Below are 27,606 nucleotides of genomic sequence, written 5' to 3'. Positions count from 1 at the left end.
TAAAAGAACCAATAGCTAAACCCTGGCTGTCTAAAAGCTGTGTACTTGGCTTTTTCAGACGTGATTAAAATTTGTAGCTTGGAGCTGTGCTCTCGCTATAATATTCCAACCACTAAGACAAGTGGCATTTTTAGTTGAAGATTTAATTTTACTAGATTTTATTCAGGTTTTACTTTGATGGAAGATTTTACCTTAAAAACGTATGTTAACTTTAGAATGCGGGAAAAATCTACTCCACTTCAAAGAATCTGTGGATGAAAGACAGCTTGTATATTCACGAGGGTAAATGCGTAGTTATTCAAGGAAAAAGAATCGCGTCTGGACATTTCATTAGCGAATACTATTTGGATTAGTCCGCTCCAAATACGTCATGTATCGAAAGCGCCGCGTACGTGCAATTTCCTTTGACTGCATGCATTTATCACGGAGCTTGCATACGTCATTCGCGACGATTCCCGACATCCATCGGGATTTTCCGTGTATAAAGCTGTCTGACATTTCTAATTAAATCATCATTCTTGTTGAGAGGTTAATGGATAGCGTTTCGAGAAGGAAATTATATATGGGTGCGTCTGTATATTGCATTCCACGGGTACATTTATACCGGAAATACGAGTCTTTATACGATTACCTCTCAAAACCCGGCTGATATTTTAGTTACAGATTATTAAATCAACATAGTTGCTGGATTTTTATCGTAATAGAATATTATTTATCTCTTAAATTTACATTAAATAAATATTTGATTACAATTTAACTTGAAATTGAAAAGAATTTAATTTATAAAAATCTTTAAAGTTTTATCTATGTCGGATAAATCGTTATTATAATTGAACTTCTATAAAATTAGAAGTAGCTTTTTCAAAGTTTTGATATAATTAACAGAAATCTGATTTTCCCCTTAAAGAGTTCAAGAGATTATTATTTATTGATACTTCATAAAGAATTCTTTCAATTATATTATTATATCAAATGTTTGAAAATAGAATGACGTTTTTACAGATATCTTACAATTGGCAGTTTACCATAAAATTGTCATAAAAACGGAATATAGGTACATAATTGTTTTATTGTGACTGAACTTGAATAAATTAAATGCTTGCTCTCGATCTTGGTGTTGCGTCCTTTGTTTGCCATTCTAAACACTCGTGTTATCTTGCAAAATATAGTGATGTAGAGCACAGCAGTTTGTTAAGGAATCGGTCACTGACTGACAGACTGCGATGGAAGTCAGATCGCGGATAGCTTGCATATTAGCAATTTCCTCCGGCTGCCTTCATCATGAGGCAGACTGTGTGTCTCATTCACAGCGATTTTCCCGGCATCTATATCGGTTCTCCGTGTAGAAAGTCGACTATCACGCAGCTCCGTTCTATCGATCCGCAGCAGCCAGGCATTCTGCATCTCTCTCTTCTCCTGACGCACACATACATACACGTTCTTCTCTTTCTCTGTCTCTCCCTCTCTTTCTCCCCCTTCTCTTTCTCTCACTTTCTCACTCTCTCACACACGCTCTTCATCCATTCGTCGCCTTCCTCTCGCTCATCTCTTTGCTTCCATTCGCATTACACTCACGCTGCATTTTCCCTCCCTCATTCGCAGTCTCTTCGTGTACCTATAGGTGACGAACAAGGAACCGAGTTCCACAACCTCCGTTTTCCTATTGGAAAGTGATGCGAGCAGCGGCGAGATGGATCCTGACGGGTTATAGCGATCTCCGTCTGCTCGTCGCGATAGACGCTTTGATATTATTCGCGGCACCGTCACTCGATCGAGGATTGATTCTCTCGCGAACTCGCACGTGTGATAACACACCCACGGAATTATTTTTACGTTGGGAGAGATACGCGAAATGAGAAATGAGAAATATTTCTGAGACAGGATACTTCTGGCAACTACATTCCGAAACAGTTGTAATAATATAGTGAAAGGAAATTGGATTAGAAGCTAGGAGACAGACATGATTAAAGATGATAAAATTGTATTGATTTTATTTTATTTTATTGCATATGATATATATAAATAATTCAAAATACAGCTTTCTCGCGTGAATCTCGTAACAGAAGCAGGTGCAATGAAGATCCGATTTACGTTCTTTATTGCTCGCTGTCATAAAGAAACGAATGGAAAGTACATTAACTCAGCAGCTGCGTCCTTTACCTTGCTTCTCCTTGATCAATTTTCTCGGAAACGTCGCAATAGCATTATAGCTCGTAATAGAATTCGCGACTATCGAGAAGCTCCTCTAGTTTGAATATTTTTCTGATTCTTATTCCGATCTTTCTTGGCAGACTGCAAAATGCAATTTACAATATAAGTTGTATAGGAAATCATGTCGCATTTTTAACGCAGTTGTCGTCGGAAAGAAGCTCGCTTTTGAATTGAACGTGATTTATCAGCTTAAAAGATAATTGATTTTTTTTATAATAGATATATTGTGCGGGCTGATATTAATAGAAAGTATAACGTTACATTTAGCAAAATTACTAACATAAATTAATATCTATTACAATAATATGTTCTATCAATTATACGTGTATATTTAACGGTAATCGTTGTTATTAATAACCAAATATAATATTTTGGATTAAAATTAATTAATCCGATTGCTATTATTTACGTTATTTTCTGACATTTATACATTTTTCCTGCACGTTTTATACATTAAGCTTTATTAAATTAACAATTTTGTAAATTAAACTTTGTTTTTTTTTCGAGAATATAAAAATAAAGAAAGAAACATTTTATTATTTCGTTTCTAATATGATAAAATATAGCCAGCGTCATTATATTGAACATCTGTGTGCATCAGCATTGAGATTTTAGCGTCGTATATATTGTAAAATTGTCTCATTGAAGAGAGTGTCTCCAAGTGACTTCGCACATTCGTTTTTGTCCTCGAAATTGCGCTGGTTTTCTTGCCAAGCAACATTTTCCTAAGATAACTTTCAAAGCAGACTTTTCGGGTAGCTGAAAACATAAGGAAACTTTATCTAATAGCGCTCTTCTGAATATGCTAATTGCTTAATTGCTCTCGTTGTAGAGTACTTGCACCTTTTTCATTTTTCTTCCTGGCAAAGAAATATAAAATCTACAAATTATGAAACGGATAAAAACGAGATATTCTTATTTATAAATTTTTTCTCAAAGATCCCAAAATATATTTATCATATGATATAACGTATAGTATCTACAGAAATATGAGATAATATATTTCGCAATAAAGCAATAAAGCCTTAATAAAGGCCTCCTTTGATTCAGGCCTCCTTTGGTTTAACGCGCTCCACCTTTGACCCTAGCTACTTCAAACAACTCGGACGACATTACGCTTGAGCCGACATTCTCGATATTTTCGTAGCTTCCAGATTCTAGAATGCAGTGTAGGTTGCCCTTTTATTTATAGAAACCGACGGTGTCAACGGCCCAGACCATGCACTCGCTTCCCGAGCTCGCCTCTAAGCTTGTCTCGAGAAAGGGCTGCGATTATTCCTAAAAGTAACGACACGAGAAATATCTTTCTTGAAGAGAAACTTTTGGTCTTTCTTAGCAAGAATTTTATTGAAAAATTCTTGATCGCGTCAAATCTTGTTTGAGTACGAATCGCGAAAATTTGTATCTCACAACTACAATTTCCGTTTCTTCGAAACATGACGGTTTCTTTAGATTAAAATCATAAATCGTGCAGTAATTTCTGTGGTGCAAAATAACGTAGGATCTAATTTTATTTCTCTAAATCTGTTTCCCTTTGTACTTCCTTTAGAAAGTCGCGATTTCTTAAAACTTCAAATATGATTGCTTGATATCTAATGACAGTTTTACGTCACGTATAATATGTGTCTATGGGTCGTTTGTCCACGAGCACGCGTTGCAGTCGCGAATTTCGCAATCGCAAGACGGAGCACATTTGACCGATGACGACGCCAAGTTAGGTAACCGAAAGTTGCAATAGCGCGAGAAGTCAATCCGGCTTGCCAGAATACCATCTGGAAGCATCGAGAACGAGTGGTGATCAGTCGTTAGTCAGCCCCGTGTACGCGACGACGCCGACGATCGTTTTTTCTCTGAGCGATCGACGCGGGGCCGATCATGGGCGAGGTGTATTCCATCTTGCGCGCAATCGAGAGATGGAGAGACGGCGATGACGCGGATCTAAAGACTGTCCAGCGGAACAGTTCCGTAGCGGGAGGTAAAACAATTGATCGCGAGATCGAACCCGAGCGATCCTGCAAGAGCTTCCTCGCCGACGAGCCGGTTCTTCGCGATCTTCTGTACGGTATACCCACGGAGCACGATCTCTTCGAAGTCGTGTGCACGATCAATCGGCTGGTCTTCTTCTACGTCATCATAAGATGGATCAATCTCGAGCTGCGGGTCTTCTCGTGGGCGGCAGCTCCTATGTAATATGAATTCATGAAATTATCCGACTTATTTGGGGAAGTGCAGAGTGTTGCTCGTTGTTCGGTCACTAGAAGAGAACGTTTAGATAGCTTCGGATAGCTTTGCTTTCATAGAGAAGAGAAACGTCAGGAAAAATTTAGACTGCCTTTGGTACAATCGATTTGGGGAATTATTAGAAGAATTGCGAGCCAACTTAATTGCGAGTGTTTCCATCGAGCCGAAGAGGAGAGCCGTATAACCGAAATTTATAGGCTTACAGTTATTTACGAAGACTACTCTGTTCTGTTATCTCGAAAATTAATTTCGTCACGCGATATTACCACGACTTTTGTCAACTTGCTATTCCATTTTTTGGTATTTGTGCATAACTGAAGGTAAATTTAAGCTGAGTTATGGTTATTGTTGAGAAATAAATGTGTTGATTTATGTTTGGAGTTTTTAATGCAAATAGCGATGTTTTTCCCTTGATCTTGTTAGTTAGAAAATATTGATTTTTGCGACAGCACGGTCCCTTTTTTATAAAAATTTTTTTAGAGACAGTGAAATGTTTTTAAATGAAAGAACGTCTCGTTATTTACGTAGGTGGAGCGCAGTAAATTATGCATCTACTTCTACGAGCTGTGTTATAAATACAGCAAAAAATCTTTCTGAGTAAAATAACTAAAAATCTAATAAAAGTAATAATAAAAGGAATATATGCTAAAAAGATACAGTAATAAAGAGGGAGCTTGCCGAGAGAGAAACCGAGACCTTTAAATAACATACGGAGAAAAAGTATGATAGAAATGGAAAGATTTACAGTACGTCCGTATATATAGGTATTAAAAAGAAAGAAAATAATAAAAATATATAAAACTTGCCGTAAAACTATATTTCTGCGAACAGAGTTATATTAATAACTGCGTTACCTTTATATAAACTGGGACATACGTTATGTAAGACTAATACTATAAATAATTTGTTGCAACATGTTTTATATGCGTTGAGTTTCGTACGTGTACGAATTTCTTCGGCGCCAGATATATTTTTATCTTATGGCGAACGAAGCGAAAAGAACACGATGCGATTCTCGAATTAATGACACGATCTTATTTTCGTACGGCTGAGTGACAATTTTCCAGGGACGTTTCTCAGAGCTCGATAAATTCTCGCGTCTCTTACTTCGAAACGCGCGGATTCTCGGCAGATCGATGCGTCCCGTTTCGCCGCTTGTAGCGACAGAAAAAGACACACGAAAGGCAGATTCTTTCACTCTCTTTCCAGATACAGATATTTTTAACTGTATAATGAATTTAACATTGATTTGTACATTTCTAAAACGTAGGACACTATAATTGTTGGAGAAAATGTCTCCCACTTGAAATAGGATTTTAAACATTTTTCGTAGAACGCGTATAATTTATCTGAAAATTTGCGAACGTAAGGATCGTAAAGTCATCTCGGCGACTTTCATTGCTCGTAAACAAGTTCCTTCCACGTTTTTTGTATGCCTAATCGATATCTGGTCCGAGAACAATACTATCTTACGAAAACTTGCTCCGTGACTATTTGCGCATCGTTGTGTAATACAACGATACAACGCCTATTTATAGCGTATAACAACAGGAAATGCGGACAGTATATCGATTTGTAATGTCATTGCATTTGTAATATCGCCGAAATGACGTGAGAATATTAATGTCCATTTCAATGCAGATTAACTTTAATCTCGGTTTAACTCGGTTTTACTTTTTATTCTTTTCTAGTTTTAAGAATTAGAAAAAGATAAAAAGTAAATTAAACCGAGATTAAAGTTAATCTATATTGGTAGCACTAATGGATATAAGTGAACGTAATACAAACGTATGAATTATCTTTTCTTTTTTTAAATAAAGATTTATGATACTTTGAGCCGGATGTGTTCCACAGGCCATCTTAATTACAACACTCAATTTAATTCAATGGCGCAACAGTCCGAGTCGGACTTAGGCCTCTCCCAAAGTCATGTGCTTATGGTGCGCACGCAGGTTGTACAAAAGCACATGCGACCTATAGTTTTAAGCACACACTTCTGCACAACGCATAATGCGTAAGCATAAGAAAATTGATTGGTCCATACACATGTGCATAAGGAAATAGACCAATCAATTTTCTTATGCTTACGCATTATGCGTTGGGCAGAAGTGTGTGCTCCCCGGCCGCTTTAACGCCGAATCCGAACGGCATGGTAGAGGGGGTTTCTAGGCAAGGGATACTCCTGACGGGCTGCTATTCCGTCGAGGAGGAGAGACAAACGATACAATTTATTTATTTTGGTTCTACCAGGACTGGATTCGAACCTGAGATCTTTGGTTTAGCAGACCGATGCGCCGTCTGCTACGCCACGTTTGCTCTCAATTACAACACTACAATAGTAATAATTTATGAGAGACTGACGCCCGACTCCGTGCAAGATATGGTTGCTCATATTGTTCGCGGACATATTTCTAATTTTCAAGCCGCTCGCGACGAGATACGGAATACCGAAATTTACGGCCCATGAAATTCAGCACAAATGCGAAAGTGCAAATTTGAATACGATGTTATATCATACTGCAACCCGATAGCCACTAAACGTCATTTCCATATTATGTTACACGGTCTAATTACGGTGTTATGATATCCGTCTGAAATTATGTCGAAATCGTGATAGGCACAAACATTTGTGGTTGCGTCGCACATTGAATTTCGCAGAAGCGTTGGATCAATGTGTCGTTTACCTTCCATCGTATCGTTGTTATACGCGCGCAAAGTTCACAGACCGAACGCACTTTTAATCGAGTTTTAACTCAACTCGACCACGACAATGGCCATACGCTTCAGATCCTCTCGTGGCGAGATCGTCGTGTGGGATATCTACGGGGTGACTCAGCGCCCGGAATGCGAGGGGATCTCCATTCCTAAAGCTTTGTAGGCGTCCGCGTGATGGGAAAACGCGTGCGGTGCACGCTTCTGGTGCGTGTGCGTTTTACGTTTTACCTTGCTTTTAAACCGACGACGTGTGACGCGTGTTTATGGCCATTTTAACTCAGCGGCGCCTCATTAGGCCGGATAATTCTCCTCTCCTACGCTCGCTTGAAAAATGCAGCGATGTCCTAATCGAGTTCATTTAAATTTCACATGTTACATCGCGAAACATTTACGTCGAGTTTTCCGCTGAACGTTCTAGACATATTTCACGTCTCTTTATTTAATCTCAAAGTTATGACAACGTTATGAAAAAAAGTAACGTTAGTCCGCTGCATTAACTCGTAACTTTTTCTCCTTTTCTAGCTAGAATATATATTTTTGAATTTTCCGTATATACGCATCAGTCTGTGGTGCTTCGTTTTCCTCGCAACAACCGTCTGCTAAACGACGTATGTCAACCGTATATGCCGAGCTTGATATCTTATGAAAACAATTTGTACGGGGTGTCTAATTTCAGAGTCCACACATGTCTCGCTGGGAGGTGGCCTATTTCTAGAATCTGTCACGTCTCGAGTCTGAAATTCGCAATTTAATTTTCAAACTTGATATGTCCCTTATAATATTATCGGTGACGCTTGTCAAGATATCTCACGTCCAGAGTTCATGCTGCATTAAGCACGAAATCAATCTCGCGACATCGTATATCTGTCATAATGATTATATTGTTAATTTGACAGTAAGCAAGCAATGAAGGTTGTCGATTTTTTTGCAACGATTGATGCACATCGATTAAATTATTATAATTATAAGATTGTTATAAAAATCTCGTAACTGGAAAGTTGCATTATTCGAAAAAGATAAAAACTATCTAGATATAAATTAATGTGTCATTTGTTTTAATACTTAAAAAATTACTTTAAAAATATGCTATTGATATAGTTTTGATAATTATATAAACATAATGTTTCAATATAGATACTAAACATCATCAATTGTGTGCTTTTCGCTCAATAATGAGATGCTAATCCGATTACCGATGCAAATCATTTATTACATTAATTCCTCTTTTGTCATAAACTGAAATTAATGATGGCGAGGTTGATTTAAATATAATCGGGGATAAAGGTACTGCTATCAATAGCAATATCGGCGACATGCCGTACCTCGCGTGACCGAACAGGTATCTCCGACTTTTGGAGAATTTACAGCCGCCGAGAGTGGCCTGAGTCGAAGGTTCAAGGATACTGCGGGGAAGCCTCCGTGTTGATTCGCCCTGAAAAATCGCGTATACTTAACGGTATAATAGAGCTAGAGCGTGCGAAAAAGAAGCAGAATTATTAGGCCGGTGCTGGCGTAATTCTTACTTTGTAGCACGTGCGATATCGCGAGATAAACGGATCGCGAGGAGACACAATTCGCTTTACGACTCCCGTTTCGCTTCCTTCTGTCGAGCTCCGAATGGCACGTAACTCTTTCACGGATGTAACGAGAGAAACGGCGTGAACGCGAATTATCTCTGAACCGGTATTTTTAATCCTCGGTTCGCGATCTCATTTAATAACACGAACGGTCTCGTCCGACTTTGTTCGTTCTTTCGCTTTGTTCGCGACTTTTCTTCTTGATCCGCTTTTCCGTCTCTTTGCAGCTTCGTTATCTTAATATTTTGATGGATGATTCTTTAACTCTTATTTCCAACTCACATTTCTGATGACACGCGTTAAAAACGATTTTTGTTTAGGTCGGCAGCTACGTCGACTCTGAATCAGTTAGGAATGTCCATGAGTTGAAATGTTTGATTTTCATATAGTAGTAGACACAGATGCGTTTCGTATTATATGAATTTATGTTATACGAATCATAAATTATACATATATGGATTACGTATGCACATGCATATGGAAACACATCATATATTATAAAAGGTGTAAAAATAAATGAAAAATGTAGAATGAATATTAAAGATGTAAACATTAAAATATATTTTCTATTTTACTTTAAAACAAACATACTAAAATTTTTCTGTCGTGTTATACGAATCCGTATTATATGGAGATCTACATGAGATGGGCAGCGAATAAAACAAGATATGGCAAGTACATTTGTTGCTACTATTGTTTGCATTTTTCTGTACATTATATTTATTACTCTCGAGATATCGTTCTCAAAATAATATTAATTTCGTTCACGTCATCGAGGTTATAAAAAGAAAACTTCTAATTTTAGTAAAATGATGTAGATACTGATATGTATATTAAATTAACGAACTATATATCACAATCAATCGCCAAAATACATCGCGTACCTACTTAGGCCTATTTCGGTCTACACATTTCTACCTCGTTCTTTCGTATTAATGGAATACGATGGCTATTATCCCCAAGAGAGGCTACTAATGGGAAACGTTGATTCTTCTCTCGGATCTATCTTATATACGCGCGTATACACATGTGAACGCGTAAAAGGCTTTTATCATTCCAATCGCGAGATGGAGGAATCACGAAGGACTCTTGCAGTCTCAGTGAAGTACATTTTATTGCCGTTAGTCAAATGATGAGCGCATTACACATCGCTTTATTGTTCGGTTCTTATGCTAAGTAGGAAAACCGATATCTTTACGTCATGCTGCCGATGTTAACCAAGGCGAAGTGCCACATGAATAAGAGACTCTCTTAGTCTTCTTGCATTGCATCGATTTTAATTGAAGTATAAGTATAGATATGTGATATAGTGTGAAGTATATATAAATAGATTGTGAACGAACGGAAAAGTATATTATAAACGTGTACGAAAAAATGTACATGTCTAATACTACGCTATATCGTAAATCTTTTATTCATTACAATGTCGACGTGGAATGTGTTTCATTGATCGATTGGCCTGTTATGAATGGAGAACATAATTTTAAGTGATACACTCACTTTTTTTGCTTACCACTGACGTATATCTTGAACGCTAAATTTACTTTAACTGCACCCATCCATATAGAAATTGCTATTAAGAGAAATTTGAATAATTAATTAAAACCCCGATATATCTTGTTTAATTCGATTATTTTGGGGTCTACGTTGAATTCGCACTACCATCCAGTAATTCGCATTAACCATCATCTCGCAGTTTTATGAGCGTTATACGAGCTACAAACTGCATGCATTCCGCAGAGCTCTCGAATGCCACTCGGTGCGGTTGCATTTCGTATCGTTTTGTGGCCGCGAGCTTCGGCTACGAGCCAGACTTTGGATAGAACCATATTAAGAGCGTGCAAGTGATAACTGAAGCATTAACTTGTTCATCTTGACTTATACGAAAAGATAGTTCACGAAATACGGTTCAGAAATTCGACGCGACATCTTGAAACATCTTATTTTCATCCTATGTATTATTTGATGATACATAATCCTAATTAATTTCGGAATGTTATTCCTAGATTGTAAAAAAATGTTATTCAAATGTAAGTTTGAATGTGTGTGAAATTTTTGAGCTTTATATATTCTTGATTCATTATTCCTTATACGTATATACAATAATTATAATTATTGTAGGCCGAATCACTTCCTAGAGTTTTCGACATCACTTAGGAAACACCTTGTATATATAAATCAGTGGATAAATCAACACCAATAACAGTGGTTACTTTCGGGACAAAAATAACAGACTGTTACTTTTATCCCGACTTATATATTTGCCAGAATTGATCATTTTTATAAAAAAACTGACGTCTAAATATTATTTTTATGTACTAAACTACTTAAAGGAATAGTTATTGATAAATAATAAACAATAAGGGAATAAACTAAGTTTTCCATGAAATATTGGGAACCTAAAAAAACACAAAGTATTTACTTTGACCTTATTTTTACGGCACAGACGCAATAAACGCACAACCTTTTATCATTGAGTTTCGAACGCTACTGACGTAGGAGGAGCATTCAAAAACTGTTACATAGCAACAGGCAAATTTATACATGAATGTTCTTTTTTTTTTAGTAATCGCGTTTGTTACGTTCATCCCACATTACATTTCTCCCTGGCTTCCCCTACACGAAAAAAGAAAAGCATTATTTTTTAAATGACTGAACTTAATGGAATAATAATATTTTTTGATTTTGCGCAAATAGAACATCGGATGCCTCACGCTTTTGCTCCAGCGAGCGGATGATAATTATCATAATGCACTCGCACTACTTCCTGCCGCTGCGCTGCTCGCTCGACGATACATAGTCGCGCAGCCTGCAACTGCAGTGGCAGTTTCGTCCTTGTGCATCTCGGTCATGACGCGGCGCATGAAGCTCGATCGAACAAACACCCACGTTCGAAGAGAACTTTTCGTTCATCGCCATCAGGAATTTTTGCGCAGTCTTTCATCCATTGGATGTCTCAGAATCTGTAGATTCTTTGAACAACTCGTAATACATATTTTCATAACATAAATGTCGGAGCATTAATAATATTCATATATAAGTAGTTCAAAAATCTAGATATTTATATAAATAACACAAATTGGTTATCATATTATGCGATTTCGATTAATCGCAAAAGATAGGAATGAGTATAAAACGTTTTTAATTATTAAACTGTAAATTTCTTTGTTTCGACAAGAAATTTTCGTTAGAATATATATGATATTTTTACTAACGTATCCCAGAAACTAGTTTAGCGCTGAAGCCGCTCACCCGCTCAGTTGAAATGTGTGCTTTTCCTCGGACTGAAGACGAGGGATCTGCCAAGTAGATGTGACTAGAACGATGAGTGTTGGATTTATTTTGAGTTAACTCACTCAGTCGCGTCTCCCGCTTGTGTTTTTCTCCGATGTATTTCCTTCCGGTAGCTAAGAAAAATGTCACCACAGTCGCGATCTATAATAACTCGGTTGACTCACAATCAGAGATACCTAGGCAGTTTTGTCACCTACTTCTTTAAGAATCTCCTTAAAAAAACTAAACCATTTAGTAATGAATTCGTATTTAGCAAAAATCGAAATTTATTATGGATATGTTTCTTCACAATGCACCGCAATAATTTTACAATTGAAATACGCTCTACGACTACGTGATAATTGTTATATCGATAGCGAGCAATATGTAATGATGCATTTGCTACATAAAATAATGTATATACTATAACATCGTGTCTTGGGTCGGTTTACTCGTATCATCAACCTCAAGCTCGTTCTGGCGTAATTAATGGCTTCATCCTACCGTGCAAGTTGGCGAACGCACATTAAGGCGAGGGATAGTAATACTAGGTGTACGCGAACGCGAAACTCGGCACTTGTTATCGCAAATCTACCGCGGAACTTCGGGTCTACTCGAGAAATGTCCATATGCATATATTCAATAAATTACTGACTACCAGTCATTAGCATTGCATTCGTGTTGCAGATACGCGAAGAGATAACCTTCTATTTTTACAAAGAGCGTGAGAAATGAAGCGCAACGAGCTTCGACGGAAACATGAGAGAAAGCAACAATATTTCGTAAAGTAAAATTGACATATTTACGACGAAATATCTAACTTATTATATCGAACAGAGATTTAACGTATAGAAAGCAAGGAACTAAAAAGGAATATGAGTACAACAGGATTTCAGTGAATTCCAGGTCTTTGAGAGGATCTATGGAGTTAACTTCGCCGCGTGGCAATCTCGCCTTCACGCTCCGTTTACTTTCCGTATATTTAAAGCGCTAAGCGATTCCTTCGCACATCGGTATCTCGAATTCTAATTCGCGAGTGTAATGATTCGCCGCAAATGAATTAACAAGCCGTTTTTACTAATCCATTGATTACTTAATTGATCGTAGGAAAGTGCTTTAATTACGATGTGGAGCGGCCTATTATGCATAACAGTTCATGCACCCGCGTGTTATGAGGCAGGCAAGACAGTCGATTACCCTTTATCTCAATTTACCCGTGATTTTTTTCGCCTCGCCTTTTTTTAGCTCCATCGTCTCGGAGAGGTTTTTTTTTCTATCCCCCGCAACCTCTTATCGATCCGTAATCCATCCGTTTGGACATGTCTCGGTGTATCTTGGGGGGGGGGGGGGGGGATAGGTCAGGCGCTTCGGCAGGTCGTGAGGTTGAAAATAATAGCGTGACGTCGGACACCCGACGGATTCCACAGCATTGCGTCATAGATTCACGTCTGCCACTGATTTATCTCGCGATCTTACGCGGTCACGATATCTGTTATCCGCTGAAAATTTTCGGCGAACTTCCATTAGAGAGAGACAGCGCGGTGATATTTCAGTGGATATCTCTCAATAGAAATAATATCGATATGTGTGGCAGTTACATTTTTTTAAACGTTACTCAATCTCTCTTCGCTCTTCGTAGTGCTTTTATAAAAAGCTTCTATTTCACGAATTCACCGCGATATGAGGATTCCTATTCAGCTTGGAAGGAAACCTTTCAGGAAAATTAAATCGACAAATTTTATGAAATATTAACTTGAATTTCTTTTAATCAAGTATCTCTTTTTTCGAGAAATAAAAAAATAAATTCCGCGTTATGAAAGCCGCAAAACATAAAAACTTTATATTGTATCTATATTTTATTGCATAGCTTTGTGATTAAATTTTACTGATGTTGAAATGGTCGTCAGAACGCTTTAGATATTAATTCTTCGCGTTGCATCGCGCCGAGCAATGCTCATTCATTGTTAATCAATGAGCTCGGACGCGAAGCGAAGTTGCGTCCAACTCCAATGGAATCATAAATATCGAGAAGTAGCATTGACACGAACGATGTTGCATTTTATACAAACTTTGCATCCTCCGGGTGTTACTTATTTTCATTCAAATACCGCGGACGCGGTATATCAGCGTGTCTATGCATGTATGAAAGCTCGCGCTGCCGACAGTGTCGCTATTGTACGAGCAAACAGGTGTTCTCTTATTCCGGTGACGTCGTTGTCGCATCCGTAAACCCAACATGTTTGCATCATCATGTCCGAGCGGGCGGGAAGAGAGTTTGATCACGTATTAATGTCCGCGCTCGTAAACCGCCTTATATGCATTGATATCGTGGATATATCCTGATACGTCCTTAATGTGAATCGCTCGTTACACAATATTATTGCACAATGAAACCGCGACGTGTTACCCGCTTGTTATAAACTTTAACTTTTACGTGTTGTATCTGTCTTTAAAGTACATGCATCGTGCTCCGTATCTTGTTTTTAGCACGGATAATGGACCATTATTGTTAAGCTACATTGCGGAACGAGATTCTGCGCGCAGCCGTTATCCGCAGATTATTTTAGGACGAGCGGGGTTAAAATCGACTATTTCTCGAAATACCGACGACGTGACGTCGTGCCCCGTTCGGTTCGCGAATCGCCTACCCACGTAGTTTTATCCTGCCGACACGTGTTCCTCGTGCCGCAGGTTGAGAATACGGATACGGGTATATGACGGCGAGGGTTGAAGGCACGGCGAACCGATACGGTTCGCGGCATTGGCGACAGAGCGGTGCTGCGATCCGGGGGTGGCGATGGCGGTGGCGGCGGTGGCGGCGGTGGTGGGACGAAGGCGGTGAAGCCCCGCGGCGGCGGCGGCGTCAGAGCCACGTCGCCCGGCTTCATCCTCTTTCGCCGGAGTCAGTCGGCTGCCAGGCGCGACACGAGCTAGTGGTACCCGGTGTACATACCAGTATCCATCCAGACCTTCTTCGCTGCACTTCGGCTGCGGTCGGTCGATCCCGCTCCCGCTCCCGCCCGTTCTCCTTCTCTCCCTTTTCCTCCTCTCGTACGCTCGTGCGATCGTTACTCCGAGAGCGTTCGCGAGCGAGGACCCGCGGCGGCAGGTGAAAAGCCCGACGCTGCTTGTACGTTCCGCTGTTTCCGACGCGCGACACACAACGCAACACGTTCGACGCTCCCGCCGCGACGCCTGTCATCGGCCAGCGCATTGCCAGTCGACGGACACGAGGAGATAGAGCGCTAACCGCGAGGCTTAACATTGGCAAGAGGATACGCGTTGACGTTCGAGCGACGTGGATAGACGAACCGTGCCACGATATCCCGACCGGAACGGATATCTCACGGGAGTCGAAACGAGACACTGCGCTCATCGACATCGCGAGAGATCCAAACGATAATCGCGTTCCAAATAGCGCGTTGCGTATTGACATCGAAGAGCCTGGGATAAACCGAGGAAACGTGCTCCGACTGGTGTGCTCCGATTGTGCTCCGCTAACTAAATCCTGCTCGAGGTGAATCAGTGCGGATGTTTTGTGACTGGAAAGTCTAAACAACGGCTATAATCCGAAACAAAATTTACTATTATAACTGAGGAGCTTGGATTAAATAGAGGATACTCAACGCTGTATTCCAGTAGTGACGAGAATCAAGATAAAACGGGTGAAACAATCGAGCAAGTCCGTAACCGCGAGCTACAGTAGGATAGCTTGATTGAAGAGATATCGGGATAAGTAGCTGGATCAAGACGTGTAATCTCCAAAACGAATCGAGACGGATAACGGGCAATCTGATAGATATCCATCCCGAGACAAGACAAATTGGCGCAGCGGATTAGTTGCGCGGATAGCTGAGTTCAAGTGACGATCACAAGCTGAATAGGATAACGCGCTTAAGCAGCTTGGGATATACCCCTCGCGTAGCTGGGGGATCAATCGGCAACTAGCTTAATTTTGGAGCGGGTCGAGAGGCGCGCTCGAACGGGGGAACGCACATTCAGCGCGAGATGAAAAATAAATGAGCGCCGGGATCAAGCGGCTGAAATTTTCAATAACGTATAACGCTATACCGCGTGCCCTCATATAAACATACACATATTCAACACGAAACGAGACAAGTCGCGGTGTGGCGGTGGACGCGATCAGCCGGTCGTTGCACCTCGTCTGCTCGCTCCGGTAAATCTCTTACGAACGTCTCTTCGCGATATACCGTTACCACCACAACACACCGGCCTCCGCCTCTCGTGTTATACGTGCGCGTGAAGAGAGGCCCGCTTCACGCCGACCAGCGCGAACCGGATACCCAATTCCGCTCTCCGAAGCGAACGAGGACGCGCTCTCCGAGCCGAGCGTGTGTTTACCTTTGGTAGAAGATTGTGAATCGGAATTTAGAGGAGGATTTTAAACGCCTCCAGCTAGCCGTCAAAGATATTACGAATGTTCGCTTGCGCGAAGCGGCATTGAATTATCCTAAAAGGCAAGTCCGACAAATCTCAAACCCGTCGCGTCGTAGAGAAGATAGGCGATAAGCCGAACGAATATATCGGTGACAGCAGGAAGAAGCGGGCGATTTCAATTCCCCCTCAGAGACCATCCGGAGTCGAACCCTAACGGAGTGAAAAAGTGCCGATTATCGCGTGGGAGGAGGGCAGTCGAGCGATACACGGGAAAATTCCTGCGGCCGTTATGCGCACGCTGACCGAAGCGATGAAGCATCGCGCGATCAGCTGACTAGTCGAGCTGTTCGGCGGCCGCACCGCTGATAAGGATAATACTCGGGACGAGCATTCCCAGCGACGCCCGCCGCCCACTTGCTCTGTCATGACATTTGGCACGCCGTTCCACACCGAGAAATCGCAGTTGGCCAGCGAGAATTCCGCTCGGTATGTATGCCTCGCATTCACGACGGCGTCCCCATGCCGTTTGATCCTGATTCCTGAAGCGAATTTCGATCCGATAGCTTCGAATCAAAATCGAAATCTGGCTTTTGATCGATCGTATTGACGTGAAATGTCATAACTTGTATCTTTTACGGTCGCTTTTCCTCAGATCGCTCGGAAAATTATAATGTAACGATAAAAATTATACTTATATACATGAATATACTGAGAGAAATAAAAAGGGTATTAACATTTTCGATCAGTGAATACAAGATTTAACAAAAGAACGGCAATAGAAGAGAATGAAAGTTAATGATTTACGATGTACATAAATTTATGTACGTCGTAAATCATTATTATCATCTTTCATTCTTTTCTATTCTTCAATATCATATCTCATTATTTTATTGTAGTTCTGATCTTTTGAACTACGACCTTTTACGCGATATCGCGTTATATATTAAACAACTATGAATAAAAAATTGTAGGCAAATGTAGAAAGTATAATGTAAATATATGATTTTTGATAGAGTTGTTAAAACTTTTGTAGAATTTTTATCTCACGATAAAAATTGCATACAGTATTGTTACAACAAGCAATGTCTCACAAAGAACGACAAATGCACGATGATTGTTGATGTTTAGGCAACTTATAGGCTTTCTCGCTTCTATATCGTGCACAAGAAAACGTTTATATTTGCTTTTAGCCAGCATGAGGTTTACTCGTTGAAAGGAACGTGCACTGCCAAGTCATTTTCTTCTGATTTTACACGAAGCTCTATTTTAGGATAAACAACACATGTGAAATTCCCGTGAATATTGCAATTAATTTGAACAATTTTAATGGGTAATATAATTTGTTTAGCTGTATAGCAATTTATCGTGAATAATATAATTTATCGCAAATTTATGCAACGCAAACAATTAGCGTGAATAATAATTAACGATGGTACATCAACAGTGTTGTTCCTTTATTAAATGCTTTTATTTATTAGTCGAAAACGCTGATACCCTTTTTATTTCTCTCAGTATATTCTGTAGATGTAATTTTTATCGTCACTTTATATAATTTTTCAAGCGATCTGAAGCAAAAGCGATTGCAAAAATGCGCTTTGTCGCGAATTCGTCCTTCGCGGAACGTGACTAGTGTCTCGATCATACTTTCTGCGTGAACGACGCACGTGGTCGTGTGTGTTCACGTGCGAGTTCACGCGAGAAGGAATAGATCAGCGTGCGATGCACGTATATGTTACGAGCGGTGAGTAAGAAAAGAAGCGAACGCACGAGGAAGAATGCGAATGAGAAAACACACTCAATTCCCCGTCGACATTATTAAACGCTCTTTGTTGGCGCGCCTCGATAAAACGCGGCTGCGCCGCTCTGCTTTTTCGCGTGGTTACGTAAAACTTACCGGTGGTCTCCGGGGGAACGTTAAATTTATTCACAAAGAAAGGATTAACCGGACCACCATATAAATTTTCCGGTTCCCCTCGGCCATATTTCCGTTAACACTTAAGCGATTTATTACCCGCGCGAAAGTTGCGCGAAAACTGCACTCCGTTGGAAGATATTTAACCCATTGTTTCTATATGAGCACAGTGAATATTTTTATGGAGATTGTGAAATATGTTTATGGATATGGTGAAATATATTTATGGATATGTCTATCGCTCTTAATACGCATTCATGTTTGCGTTACAACTTGCGTGCAGAACTTTAATATTAGGTGTCAAAAGTAATATAAAGATTAAAATTGATATGAGTAAATTTAAAAAATTCTACAATGCGCTAACTTGCTCATTGCAATGTTAGATATCAATTGAAACAATATATCCGCTACAGAAATAGCTAGCAAATATTTTTTAGGTGAAATTACTGCGAGCGTCTTCCCAATTTTTCTGCGATATGATTTCGTTTACGAGATTCGCGAAATCAAATAATCCTCGCTGATAGATTCGCGCAGTAATGCCATCGAATTGAGGCTGATCAGCGAACTAGAAAAATCCGGGCAATACCGCGGTAGTGGAAAAGAGGCAAGGTCGCACAGTGGGATTGATTGTTGCGATCTTATTATCTACGACACAGCCGTACAATCCAAATCAGGGATGAACCGTGTTTTGTATATATTTGAAGCGTAATATTGAAATATTCAGATATACCCAGCGTACGAATCTTTTTTATTTATTGTTAGTTACAGAAGAAATACTGATACGAAAATACATTCGAATCATAAAAGCTGACGCAATTTACGAACGCATTACATAGCATTCGTTATCATAGTATCAAATTTTAGAGACGTACTCTCAATGACATAAGGTAAACATGAGATATTAAATGAGCAAATCCCTATCAGGTGAAATGTGAGATTGGCAAAAGAAATTCTAATGAATATATGTCTCTTTGAATGCTTTGAAGCCGTGTTTGAAATTCGTTATTGATAATTTGTAACAAAGAATCGCTTGGGAACAAAAAATCTGTCAGTCATTAGTCCAACCGACAGATATTTGTTCATGCGAAAGAAATGAAACGATAATTATAACTGACATGGATAAAATGTAGTGAACTATATTTAATTCTTTTATAACTTTGTATTGCGCGTGTGTGGAGCTTTTCCAAGATCGGATTATAGAAATTTATTCCACTTACTCGAATCTAATATATAAATGTATCATCGAAAATCGGCTGTTTTGTACATGCATTTATTTATTTGAGATTTAATTTAGTTGGTTGTCGTAAGGTAACGAAACATGTGCGGTAAAAAAAGTTTTTTAAAATGAATTTATAATAAGGATTTGTAAATTTCGCGGATCTGTTGTCTTAGAACGGGGGGAAAAGGGTCGCATACTCGTTGCGTCGGGCCCCGGTTATGGCCATTGCGACAATTCAGCCCGACATCCGTCCACGTCACGCGCTCGCATGTGCGGACAGGCACTTCGCTTCGCGACTAAATACTCCCGTTAGGGCCACGTTTTCGTGCCGCTTTACGGAGATAAAGAGGTCGTTCACATGTCATATCGAATTGAAGCATTTTGCAGCGCCTTTTGAATCGTGCCCAAGTGTCGAAGCTTGAAAAAAAGTATATAAGGACGCTAAAATTCAATAGGCAACCGCGAGCAATTTTATTTGTCCAAGTACAGGTCCAGGTATATTATTCGATGTTTTTGTCTCCGATGGCATTGACATCGCGCGATATCGGACGTGACGGTAAAAATTTCTGGGATATTTGATTCACGAAGATTGACGGAGACGAATGATATGATTGTCAAGTTATACGTTCGTTCAGCAGAACGGTAAATATAAAATAGGATACGAAAAGGATATAAAAGTAAGTTTGTTTGGAAGAGTGCCACGATTGCGACGCTGTAAACGTAAAATTCATTATCTATATAAATAGTATCTAATGCGTGAAAGTTCGGACTTTTATTTACAAAGTTGAGATTCATTCGACGCGGCTCCGCAAAGCGCGATTCCCGATTACGGTTACGTGAACTTTGATACGTATATTTCATACTTTTCCGTATAGTATGTGTTTAATTACATCTAATTATTTCTCCTAATTAAACGAAAATTTAATTGGGTGATACGTAACGTAGATGTTAAATCCTTCCCTAATGATTAGGTCATTGTTGCAAATTACGTTGTTCAATCGGGATAATGAAACGTGATGCCATGAGTTATAAAGCATAATCAAGCCGGCGCGGCGGTCAAATCACGTTGATGCGTATGAAGCATGATCAATACAAGTGACTCAGTTCTATATTTCACGCGAATATATGAGTTTAATAAATAAAGATGCATATGGATACACAGGGAAAATAACATAATACGAAATAACAAAGGATCAATATGCACGGATGTGTGGGTTACGAATTAGCGCAAAAGCGGTCGGTATTGTTGCGCTGCGTTATTACGTTTGCCGTTGCTGCGAAGTTTCCCATTGTGGCAGGACGCGCACATACCGCACCCGTATAGAATTAAAGGGTCAAACTGCCAGCCAGCGCCGTGCGTGTTCAGGAAAGCAATAATGACCGCGTGCACGCCGCACGGCCACACGCACAATCGGCACATGTTTTCGTTCTGCGAAAAGCGCCAATTCGCCTTATTTTATCAACTCGCGCGTTGCATCGCGCATTGTTCGCGCTCGTCGCGGCGGCGGAGAGGGATAGTGACCACGTCACAGGATGCACGTGACGAAGCTGGTAGCGGCGACGACGGAGCCGCTGCTGGAGGTTGCAGTCAAGGCTGTAGAAAGGCACTGCCGGTTGTGCATCTCGCGAGCTATACCGAGCGGTCGTCGAACCCGAGCGCGCGTTCGTCGCTGTTTGCGCAAGGTCGTTTTACTTAGGTTCGTCTTGGTCGTCGACCAAGTCGACGCGCGACTAAACACGCCTACGGCTAGAGCGATGAATCGAATAGGTGACCAGAGGCGCTTGGGATATAAATCATACATAAGAGAGGAATCTCGCGTAATTCTTCGACAGCCAATCTACTTTGAGTAATTTGTCGACTTTTCTTTACGTTTTCTTATGTATATCGACGCATGCCGTATAAGGCATTGTTTAATTAGGAGGTTAATTACTCGATCCGAAGCGTGATCGTTGATTAATCGATGACATACTGAGATAAAATATAACTCTAGTCACTCTAGAATAATAATCTATAATATGGCTTAAAAAAATTAAGCTACTAAGAAACAAATATAAAACTTATATAAAAAACATGCAAAGCAAAATATTAATCTGAAACTTTGTTAGGAGGATATAGTATAATATTAAACATTGGGTGATCGCAGTAATTAGTAATATTCTTTGACGCTTCCGTTAACGAAAAATGGACTTTAAATTGCTTAAAGAGCATGTCATTAAGCGTCGCTGCGGTAGATGCGGGATAGGCTTTATAAGTGCTACATGAAAGAAGATGAAATAAAGTCAACGTAGAGAGCTATTTCTATGGAATTAAAGTAGCGTTAATTTAAGTTTAATTTTCTGTCGGTGTGCGAGCGAGCAGTCTAGAAAGGGAGAGATGTAGCGTGTATAAACGTTATTGCGAGAGTCCGATAAGTTTGCTCGTTACTGCTTTTAAATCTCGGTTGTTAGGGTTTATGAGGTTATCTAATGAGTTTTTCAGAGGATGAGCGAGGCAAAATATTCTCGCAGGCGGCGCGTCGGAATTAGCGATCAATTTGCTCGTCACAAACGAAGAGTCTTCGAAGACGGTTAATGCCATGCGTTACTTGATTGGTGAGCCGTCATTAATTCTTGCTCCACATTCGACTTTCCCAGCCGAGCGTCTTAAGCCCGTGTCGCACTACATATCGCGGATGCGGATCGGATTGAGATTGCGGATCGCGGATCGTAATCTAGAATCTAGCCAATCGTAGACGAGCAGCTCATCTGTGATTGGCTGAATTCCGAGCCGCGATCCGTATAATTTCAATCCGATCCGCGTCCGCGATACGTAGTGCGACACGGGCTTTACAGTCCGCTCTCTTCGATTGAACTCTTTCTTAAGGTCGTTCCTTTCGCGTCTACTAAAACTACGTCTTTAATCAAGACTCTAGGTCTTGACGTCATTAAAAAGAACGACTTTTGGGCTTAATTATAGTTTATAAAATGTATATAGAGTATATAATAAGACTTGCTCAATTAAGAAGATTGGTGAATAAGAAGGACCGAGATAAATAAAAGAGCAGAGGCATAAGGCATTCCGATGTAAAATACAAAAAGCATAGGGCAAAATAACATAGGAAGAAATAAATAGAGAATTATATGAGCAGAATTGGAGAATTATAGGAAAGAAATGGTTAGGAAAGAATACTATTTATTAGGAATCGTAATTATTATAGGTAATTATGTCATTTATGTACAATAAAATAAACATTTTTTTAATTATTTTGAAAGGGTAATATTTGCGATTGCACTGAGAAAAATAAAAAGGATAGATAATTTTTGGTTGTTTTTAATCAAGCGATAAATCATTGTGTAGTTTTTATGACGAAATTGCATTTAATTATCGCTACTTAATTATTTTTCCGCCAATTTGCGCGGGAAAGCACAATGGGCGCAGCCGGAACAAACTTCCTTTCACGAGATCATTACATAGGTGTTTTCAATGCACGGCGTGCGATTCCTTATGGTATTCTATCTTCGATCTCGCTCGTCAAGAAAATCTAGTTTGCCATAAAGGCGTGAATTTCTTTTCTCAGTATTTCGTGCTATCTTTCCAAACAGCGACCGGTTCGGAAAATACACGTTAATAAGATCGAACACAAGAAAGGATTCGAGTTTCTCGTGATGTTAAATTTCCGCGCGTGACGCAACGATTTCTCTCTACACTTCCGTTGTTTTATCTCGATCGATCCGGCGGTAGAGTTGTTGCTGAGAGCGCATAATTTCGTTGCCAAGTTTACCTTTACGTAAGCCCCTCTTATGCATGGCGATACGGTTTGTATTATCTTACAGTTATATAGCGTTTGCAGCGTAGCATACTTCATAATATTTTTTATTACTTTTATTATTCTATTACCTTGAAGCTCGACTAATGATTGCAATAATAATGTTCCGTTGCCGCTCATGAATAACGCATGCATTGATCAATTCCGTTAGATTTTCTCGTCATTGACTGTAGTAATAATTCTATTATCGCGCTTTAACTGTACGCGCACGGACCAGTTACTTTGGGTGTACTATTGCGCTACTAAACTGACGGAACCTACGGTAGTGCTTATGAAAAATAATTAAGTAGAGATTTCAGCGTTCGTTAAGAGTGTACGAGCGTAACTCCCTCATCATACACTTGCCTTTCCGCTCGTTTTATCAGCTCGTTCATCTCCGGCAAGATAATGAACTTGGCGTGTCTAATATATCTTCCATCGCAATAGAATCATATGGTTGATGCGTGGAAGATGAACGGACTTCCTGGCAGAATCTCGAGCAGACGCGGTGAGTCACATTTTGTGTCCTGGCGGTAAATTATCCTGCGGTAAATTATTCTGCCGTTTCGCGGTCTGTCGTCGTTTTAACCGCCGTTCGTTATGTCAGGTGGAGGAGGCTTCGCTTATGCCATTAGCTACGCGGATCGACCGACGCGAACCGGACTCTCGGCAGGTAGACTCGATTAACTCGTCGCGTCGCTCGGGCAGAGATCAATCGCGGCCTCGAACTTGACACGCTGCATGATTCGCCTCGCGAGTAACGAGTGTCTCTGATTTCTTGATTACTATACTGTTTCTCCCGAGGGGAAAAAAAATAATTTAGATTTCTTGAGGAACAAGACAATACCATGTTTCCCACGTCTTTTTTCTTATAAATTTTTTAATCAGTTTCTTTACATCGACTTTATCCTTAACACTTGATCACTTGCAATTAATACTGAAAATTTACAGTGTTTTCTGTGAATTTTCAGTACTAAGATTTATTCTTATTTTTTTTATTTAATTGCATATCTTTAGTATATGAAGTTTATTTATAAATATCACATTAAGTAATCAATTTTTAATTACTGAATCTAACATTGCAAATTAATTAAAAATGTAATTCTTATGAACAATGATATTCGCATATATTTCACTGAGAATGATTCTGTTCAAGCTTTATTAAAGTCTGTTAATAGGAAGAGTCTAGCAATATTGGAACAACTTGTATAATCTAGAGGAAGTTAGCATCCCGAATTTATTACACGATGTAATCTCCAACTTGTAATTAGGTGATGTAACTTAACCGGATGTATTTTATTATTAGATTAATTAAGTTATGCGTCGTGCGTTGCTTTATGTAATATTTTTGCACCGATATCGTTACATTACCTCTCAGTATATAAAATACGCTCAGTAAAAACTAGTCGAAATGAATATTTATCTTTTGTTTTCTGAGTTTCGCACGAAGAATTCAGGAAGTGACGACATCGCCGAAATATATGAGTGTGATTTATGGCAATTGCATAAGAGATGTTCGTATCTGTGATAAGTTAAGGCAAGCATGCAAATGTGTGCATATGTCGTTGCCGTCTTTCGTAAATAATGCCGAGTTTTGTTCACGCGAAAATATGAGAGATTTATCATCATTAAAATGCACCGTATTGTACATCTTACGTAAGGCTTATAACGTTCATGTGCTATGTTTCATCTTCCTACTGAAAGTAGTTACTTTGTTAACAACTGACTATATCATGATAACGCGCAGTATATAAAAATTATTATAAGAAAAATAAAAAAGAATAAGTATTACCATTCTTATTGAGGAAATATACGATTATATTTTCCAAGTTTAAATGCGATATACCAATACAAAATTTTCTAAATAGATTTTAGGAAATTGCGTCTTTTTTTAAATGAATTAAAGCCATGCTATCGTAAACACATCATTGAAGTACGGTCAGTAATTATTTTAAGATTAATATTGTGTTATTATTAATGATCTTGATAAAATAAAGATAGTCCGTCACACACACATAAACACACGCAGGATTATTAAGAAATAGTAACCGTTCTAATGTTTCCACATTCGTAAAATGGGCACTTAATTTATAACCTTTCGAACATCGATTTTTAAATTTTAAACGTGGCATTAAGCTACGTAGCATACGCGTGGTGGGCACCTATTTATAATCAGTTGAATGAGAATTAAGTGGCACTCATTCTTGTTGCTTCAATTGTTATCCCCACCTCCGTTACTATTCCCCTCCGATCTCGATGACCTGAAACATCCGGGTAAATGGGGCAGAGGGCGAGGCGAGTCAAGATTCGCCCGGCTATACGGGTTATCTCGCCGACATCTTCGGAATAAGGTCATGTTGATCGTTACATGTCCTCTGTGCCATCCGCTAAATCATTGTGGTGATCGTGTACGTGCAAGACAGAGCGTCAAATACCTAAAATAGGTAACTTGAGCGATCAGAGTCGCAGTAAATACGTCTATTGGTCATTTCTATTCAGACGACTCACGTACGTGCCAAATTTTATTAGCTTGAATACAATTAGGAATTATGACTAAGTAACAATTACATGGCTAATAAATCTAAAAATAACGTGACTAAATGTCTAGCATGTTTTCTAATATCGTACGTGAACTAGAAAATTATGAGCTTGGCAAACGAAATATATATAACTTTTAAGTCATTTATAATAAATGTTAGAAATTATTTTCAAACATTTATTGCTTTAACGATTCAATTAGAGTTAATTAAAGCTTAATTAATATCCTGTTAAAATAATGTTTTACGAAAGTTATGTAAAAACTTAATAAATATGAATAAAATAAAATATTTTATTATAATATACTACTCAAGATATGTCTTGAGTAGTCTTGTAATAGCAAGAAATATGTCTTACACAATTTAGAATCTGAAAAAATATTTTAGTGTTTCTATTCTTCGGCGATTATGCGATAAAATGCATGTATTATCCATGCAATATATGTATTATTTATTATTATCGGGAACGAGAGTCGCAAAAACCTTTGACTGTCGGGAGATAAAACTTGAATTTTATACATTAGATAGCGCGGCGCTAAGCATTTTCTCATGTAATTCTCGTAAACTTTGACCGACAGAAGTACGAGTGTTATTAGCATAAGCTGCGACGTTGCTGGAAAGTGAATCGAAACGCACCGAACAAGAGACGCTATCGCTTTTCGGCATGGAAAATTATTCTCTTACTAAAAACTTTTAAGAACACTTTTGATTTTAATTTATATACGTTCCATTAATAATCAGATTTTTTAATGACAATTTTATTTGGTTCTATCAAAAATGCCGTATATCACAAGTAAAATTGACTCGTTCGAGTTTTTGCTGTCGCGACAAATGACAACGCAAAACAATACCATGTAAATAAGCCATTTATACGGTGTTTTTTACGCTATTTATTGCATGTTTATAAATTTAGGAATACATCATGCTGCAGGCATTGTATCTTCTATCTTCTATCGCTGTTTGCATATTCTCATACGAAATAAAAATGACAAAAATTTGCCATTTTATCAGCTGTTATCGCATTGAAGTTACTGCAAAAAAAAAATTCAGCAAAATCGTCGGGCATGCCAGTGCCAGTAATTTTTTAGCGGTTGAAGCGTCCGTTGTGCGAACGTCGATACAATTTGTCTGGAGTTGTACAATTTATTCAGATATGATGTCAATACGTAGAGATTATTGAGACTGTTTTGTCGTGCTGTTTTTGGCTGTTTTTTAAGAAAGAGAATTAATCGTGAGTGATTGAGTTTATCGTTCGATGGTTAATTCACAACAAAAAGCTATACAATTTTCTTCGTAACTCGAAATGATTCGGATTAATTGACGTTAATTCGAGACTAATGGAATTAACGCCAATTAATCTACCATTTTACGAAGCTGTAGAAACTAGAGAGCAGAGAAAAAGGACTATTTCAAGAATAAGTGTTTGTGCAAAGATGAATTATGATCTCTATTTGAAAATCTACTTGAAATGAAGAAATTTCAATTAGAAGAACAGAAAGAAATAAACATCACTTTTCGAGAAAACTTGATAGAACTCTCGCTTGTTAATTGGAAATACGTTTCAAAAGGATATGCACATAAATGCGCGTAAATAGAAAGTGCACGTGCAAAGAAATACATTTATACGAATGGAAAATTATGTCATACGTTTAACGCATTGCATCACCGTTGCTCTCGTTGTCGAAGCAGTTTTTATCATTAAAGTTTTGTGTACGTTATCCGCGCTATTCACTGCGAA

The 27,606-nt window shown here is 39.0% G+C and overlaps 1 protein-coding gene across 2 annotated transcripts in view; it reads left to right on the top strand.

The window, feature by feature from the left end:
* The window catches only part of LOC112458433, a 59,295-nt gene that overhangs the window by 3,030 nt on the left and 28,659 nt on the right, over window positions 1-27,606 (top strand). The window contains exon 1 of one of the 2 annotated variants that reach the window (XM_025022055.1): window positions 14,940-16,901. The exons of the other annotated variant lie outside the window; for it this stretch is intronic. Within the exon in view, the coding sequence (XP_024877823.1) occupies window positions 16,840-16,901 (62 nt within the window). The 5' untranslated portion in view covers window positions 14,940-16,839. Of the gene's footprint in view, window positions 1-14,939; window positions 16,902-27,606 lie in introns of those variants that run through there. 2 annotated transcript variants of the gene reach the window in all.

Source organism: Temnothorax curvispinosus, unplaced genomic scaffold, assembly GCF_003070985.1.
Source record: "Temnothorax curvispinosus isolate PA1 unplaced genomic scaffold, ASM307098v1 QBEX01008911.1, whole genome shotgun sequence".
NCBI classification, from domain to species: domain Eukaryota; kingdom Metazoa; phylum Arthropoda; class Insecta; order Hymenoptera; family Formicidae; genus Temnothorax; species Temnothorax curvispinosus.
This window is presented reverse-complemented; position numbering and strand designations above follow the sequence as displayed.